At 55.5% G+C, this 5,582-nt stretch overlaps 1 protein-coding gene across 1 annotated transcript; it reads right to left on the bottom strand.

Moving 5' to 3' along the window:
* Window positions 1-252: 252 nt before the first annotated feature.
* On the bottom strand, window positions 253-4,816 carry LOC131574455 (serine/threonine-protein kinase pim-1-like). The gene is made up of 7 exons (XM_058828922.1): window positions 4,810-4,816; window positions 2,530-2,636; window positions 2,348-2,398; window positions 1,776-2,142; window positions 985-1,161; window positions 679-750; window positions 253-359 (listed from the first exon to the last, which is right to left on the bottom strand). The coding sequence occupies exons 1-7, from the start codon at window positions 4,814-4,816 to the stop codon at window positions 253-255; spliced, it is 888 nt and encodes a 295-aa protein (XP_058684905.1).
* Between the last annotated feature and the right edge of the window lie 766 nt (window positions 4,817-5,582).

The following is a 5,582-nucleotide window of genomic DNA, read 5'->3' as shown; positions in this document are numbered from 1 at the left end:
GCAGGACATGTGCCCAGCCTGCAGCCAGCCACGGCAGATCCAGCCCCTCAGCTGCTGCCCAGAGACAAAAAGCAGCTTGGCAGCCAACTGAAGAATTGGTTGCATCCACCCCAGCCAAGGGGGGAACCTTTGGTGCTGGCCAGGCTGTGCCATGCCCAGATCTGGGAGCATCCCCTGGCTGTGGACTCACCTGCAAATTGGGCGTGGAGCGAGTCTTTGAAGAAGACATGCCAGAATTGAAATCCATCATCTTCAGCTGGCCAGATGGAGGAAGAGATTGCCATCCTTGAGGTTGCCCTTGGTGTCTCCAGCAGAAGCCCCACCTGGTAACAGCTTCTCCAGGGGCTCCTTCTCCTTGCCTGGGGGCCAGACCAGGCTGTCAGTGCTCTGTCCAGGGTCCCAGCCATCAGTGGAGCAGACAAGCAAAACCAGGGGGAATGGTGGCCACCAGTGCTTTCCACACCAGGTGTCCAGCTCAGCTCCAGCCCAAGAGCTGTGTGTTCCCTTCTGATGAGCCCTGCTCAGAGCTACAGGCAGGACAAAAACAGCCTGGTTTGCTTTGCCCCCGATTGCCAAGAAATGTGTGGAGCTGTTACCTGCCAGGCCCCTGGATCCAACTGTGCATGTGGATCTCTCCCATCTCCTAGGGCAGATGAACACCCTGCATCCAAGGATCACGGTAAAGGTCTTCTAAGGATGGCCTGTCCAAGGGTTGCATGGACAAACACCTCTTAATAATATCTTGGCATTCTGAAGAGAGAAACCAGGAATCAGCAGTCAGTTGGAGAAGTTGCCGCCCCCTTCCAGTGCCCAGGCCATGCTGGGTGTGCCCAGAGCTGGGCCTAAACTTCCCCATGGATTCCCTGTTTGCAGGAGAGCAGGACATGTGCCACCTCCTCAGCAGCTGCCAGAGCAGGATGCTCATGAGCCCGCTGCTGTCTCCCAAGCCCGGTGTTCCTCCTGTGCCCAGAGATGAGGATTCACCTTGGGAGAGCCGTCGTGGGAACAAGATCCGCCCCCAGATCATCTGCTGGCCCCTCATGAATGGGTGCTTCCCGATGACCAGCTGGTACAGCAGGAGGCCTAGGGACCAGATTGTTGCTGCCTGGCCATGGTAGCGTTGCTGGTGGATCCACTCTGGTGGGCTGTAGGACAGGGTTCCTGTGGAACACAGATGGAGCTCATCAGGGAGATGCTGCTGCTCCCAGAGCCTCGCCCCAGCATCCCTGGGCATGTGGGGGCTGCCCCAGCGGCACACGGGGTGACCCACTGCCCTCTCGCCAGCACCTGGGACTTGGCTACAAACCCAGGGCTGGAAAAGAAGCCACTGCTGCTGGAAGAGGGCAGCAGAAGCACTGGGGAGGCCCAACCATGATAAGCAAATAAAAACCCACCCCATGGTAGAGAAAAACACACTCTCCTCCCTGCCTGCATGGCCTCCAAAAAATTGTTAATAAGCCAAGGCAAACGTGGGGAGCAGAGGAGTTCAAGCCCTTCCTTGCTGACGCACCAAACTCTCTGGGGCATGGGGTCAGACCCCTGCCCTCTGCTACCCCCATGGGGGTTTTTGTCAGGCTGGCTGTCCCAGCCCCAGACCAGGGCACAGTGGGTGCTGAAGGCTGTTGGCAGGGCTGGGAGCTGGCCCCCCTCACACCCCCATTCATATCAATTTGGCTCAAGCATTAATCCCATCCTGGCAGCAACACGGGGAATCCCCGGTGCCACACCCAGGCTGGGCCATGAGATGGCCAGGAGCATCCCCTGCCAGGGCTCACCTGCAAACTGGGTGTAGGCTGTGTCTTGCAGGAAGGCGCCACAGCCAAAGTCGATCAATTTCAGCTGCCCTGTGGCCAGGTCGAGCAGGATGTTCTCTGGCTTGATGTCCCTGTGCAGAACCCCGCAGCTGGTGCAGTGCTGCACGGCCTCCAGCAGCTGCCTAAACAGCCCCCGCGCCTCCTCCTCCGGCAGGAACCTCCGCTCCGCCAGCAAATGCGAGAGGTCTTGGCACCGCTCTGGACGCTCCAACACTAACACGAAGCTGTCGGGGAGCTCAAGCCACTCCAGCAGCTGAATGATTGCAGCACAGCCAGAGGACACCCTGTCCAGCAGCACGATCTCCAGGGGAGCACGGGTGCCGTCGGGCTGCGGGAGGAGCACGGTGCTGTCAGTGGGGCTGAGGCCATGCCAGGGCTCTGGGACCCCTCAGCCAGCCCGGGATGCTCTGCACACCTCGCTCACCCCCACGCCCGCTCTCCCCGCAGGGCTCTCGGCGGCTCCCACCCTGCCCGGCCCCGGCTCATCCCTGCCCGGCACGCCCCGGCTTCTGCCGCTGGCCCCGCTCACTCACCAGCTCGCCCCAGAGCCGGACGCGATCCCGCGGCACGCATTTGATGGCCACCTGTGAGCAAGGAGCAGCAGAGGGTTGAGCTCGCTGCCCGCCCCGCCGCACCCCCGCCATCTCCTCCGCCCCCTCCTCCTCCTCCTCCTCCTCCTCCTCCTCCTCCTCCTCCTCCTCTGCCCACCGCTCACCGGGGCACCGTCCAAGAGTCGCGTGGCCGCGAAGACGCTGCCGAAGCCGCCGCGCCCCAGCAGCGGGCCCAGCTTGTAGCGCTGCTGCAGGGCCTCCTGCGCCTTCCCTGGCGGCGAGTCGCGGCCATCAGCGCTCGGCCCGGAGCCAGGAACGGCCCCCGAGCGCTCCCCGACCTCCCCGGGCCGGGCATCCGCAGGCGTTCCCTCATTGGAACGCGGCAGCGGCGGCTCGGGGCCAGCGGCCGCGCTGCTGAGCGGCGGAGCTCGGGCCGGGGAAGCCGCAGCGGAGGCGGCGGCAGCGGCCGCTCCGCCTGTGTCCTCCGCGGGCCCCGGGAGGAGCCGGGGCCGGGGGCAGGGCCGGGGCCGGGGCCGGGGCCGGGGCCGGGGTCGGGACCGGAGCCTGCGTCGGGGCCGGGGCCGGGATCGGGCCAGGCGGAGCCAAAGGGCAGCGATTCCGCCCCAGCCCCAGGCAATGATGCCCGCCCAGCAGCGCCAGCGCCAGCACAGCCAGAGCCGGGCGGAGGCGAGACCACGGCGGGACGGCCGCGGACGGGGACGGGGCCTGGGCAGCCCCGCAAGGGCCCGTGGGCGGGGCCGGGGGCGGGCCGGGGGCATGGCCCGGGCGGGCACAGGGAGAGGGAACCTGGAAGAGGAGGGGACGAAGGAAAAGGGAGACCCGGAGGGAATGTGGGACAGTGGGAAAGGGAGAGGAGAAACAGAAAATTGATAAATTTGATGCTTTCGCTGCTGCTGCTGCTGCTGCTGCCGCCGCTGCTGCCGCTGCCGCTGCTGCTGCCGCTGCAACTGAAGCACCGGGACCGTTTGTCCCCGTGTCCGTTTGTCCGTTGCCCGCTCGGCCCCGCCCCGAGCCCCACGCTCCCCGGGCAGCCCCTGAGCCTGGCCAAACACGGGAACTTTCCCTTGTTGAGCCAAGAGCCAGAGTCTTGACTCCTGCACAGGGGCACAGGAATGCCCTTGGTTGCTGCTGTGCCTCGTCCCTGCTGAGGGTCAGACACCATCTGAGCACATTCCCTGAATGCAGAATTTGTACCTGACCCAAGCACTGCACTTGTGTCTCCAGCATTGCTTTCCAAGTAAAACAGCGGAAGGCAAACTGCGTATAGCTCATGGTATTTTACAGTGTCTAAAACTTGCCAAGTCTCAGATCTTAGAGGTGAGCTCCATTTGGAATGAATGGGATGGAGAAAGTGCAAGATGGAAAAGAGAAACATAAAAATAAATAGAGAAAAACATATTGGTTGTTTCTTTTGATTTTATTTTCATTTCATAAAGAAGTGGTTTCAATTTTCCCAGAATCTTCTCCACAGTCCTTTTTGTTCTTTCCAAAAACCTGTCCTGGAGAAGAAGGCACAGCTCCTGTCACAAGATGTGCCCCCAGCTGCAGCTTCTCTTGGCTTCCCACACAGTGACTGCAGCACAACTCTTGCAGCAAAGCAGGACAAATATTTGAAGAACTTGACAACTTGTTCTTTCTTTTCCTTCTGGACAGTGGAGTTGTGCCATTGGTAAGGTTTTCACTGTTCCTCTTCTAGCCAAAGAAAACATGATGAGGTACCAGGAATTGTTGGGGAATACATGCCTGGCTGAATGTGGAGAAAGAATCTCCAGAGCCTGCAGCCAGAAGTGGAGAGCTAATCATTCCAATAGCCCCATGGACATCTTGAAAGTGATCTGGAACATGAAGATGGGCTGACAGAGGGAGTTTCTTTCTGTGTTTAGTTTAGATGATTCTACATCTCTTGCAGTGGTAGAAATCAAGAGCACAATCAGTTGATGAGAAGCATCAGAACATGATAAGCTGGACCTCTCAGTGGATGAGAGAAAGACTGTGAAAAGGAGAAATGCAGGGAATGACTTGGTGAACTTTGTGTGTAAGAAGGGTCATTTTTTCCTAATAATTCCCAATTCATTCCCTTTGCTTCTATCCTTTTAAAAAGGCCAATTGCATCTCAGATTCCCCATGAAATGAGAACCCTGAGCTTGTGGGACTGCCTGAAAGGTGCCCTGTTCCTTTTTCTTCTGCTGCTCAGAAGAAACAATGAATCGAGTTGGGAAGTTCTGGTATTTCTTTCTCCTGCTGGATTTCTTCATTTTTTTTGCCACTGCAGAGGCAATTTCTGTGATGGCCTCTGTCAGTTGATTCTATTTCAGCAGCAGCAGCAGCAACAGGGCTGTGTTTGAGCACTGCAAATGTGACCTGTGTGGCTTTAATTCTCCTTGATTTTGTGCTCAGGGAGTTGGGAGCATTTTGATCTCTACTGATCATGATGCCTGAAACAAAAATCCTGAGTTCCCTGTAACAAAAGCACAGTGGGTAGCACTGATGGAAAGAGGCAATTGCAGTTGTATTACTAAAATTCAAGTGGCAAGCAGAAGAGGGGCAAGAGCAGCTTGGATCTACAACTGCCAAGGCAAATGTAGATTAAATAATTTTGTGGGACTTTTCTGGAATTTTGTGGGATTTGAGAAAATTTAAATAATTTTGTGGGATTTTTGTGGAACTTTGTGGGATTTTTGTGGATTTAGTGAAATTTGCAGAGATTGTGTGGGATATTTCTGGAATTGGGTGGGGTTTTGAGAAGATTTAGGCAATTTTGAGGGATTTTTCGTGATTTTTTTGGGATATTGAGAGAATATTGTTGGATGCTTCTGGAATTTTTTTTTTTAATGTTGTGGAAATTGCAACAGATTATGTGGGATATTTCTGGAATTTGGAAGGTTTTTGAGAAAATTTAAATAATTTTGTGGGATTTTTCTGGAATTTGGTGGGAATTTTCTGGAACTTGGTGGGATTTTTTTGAATTTTGTGTAATTTTGCTGGAATTCTGTGGGGTTTTGATGAAATTTAAATAATTTTGTGGGATTTTTCTTGAATTTTGAGGTATTTTTCTGCAATTTTGTGGGATTATTTTTAGAATGTTGTGAAATGTTTTGAAATTTTGTGGGATTTTGAGGAGACAATGAATTTTGAAAATTTTTCCTTAGATTTTGAGAAATTTTGTGGAGATTTTGTGGGGTGTTTCTGGAATTTG

The sequence above is a fragment of the Poecile atricapillus genome, unplaced genomic scaffold (genome assembly GCF_030490865.1).
Source record: "Poecile atricapillus isolate bPoeAtr1 unplaced genomic scaffold, bPoeAtr1.hap1 scaffold_331, whole genome shotgun sequence".
Classification (NCBI taxonomy): domain Eukaryota; kingdom Metazoa; phylum Chordata; class Aves; order Passeriformes; family Paridae; genus Poecile; species Poecile atricapillus.
This window is presented reverse-complemented; position numbering and strand designations above follow the sequence as displayed.

What these genes read in the sequence shown, in the direction of transcription:
- LOC131574455 (XM_058828922.1), bottom strand. An exon ending in AGCCTACACCCAGTTTGCAG is followed by an intron (nt 1,162 to 1,775) that starts GTGAGCCCTGGC and finishes TGTGTTCCACAG; the next exon opens with GAACCCTGTCCTACAGCCCA. An exon ending in ATCCTTAGAAGACCTTTACC is followed by an intron (nt 360 to 678) that starts GTGATCCTTGGA and finishes TCTGGCCCCCAG; the next exon opens with GCAAGGAGAAGGAGCCCCTG.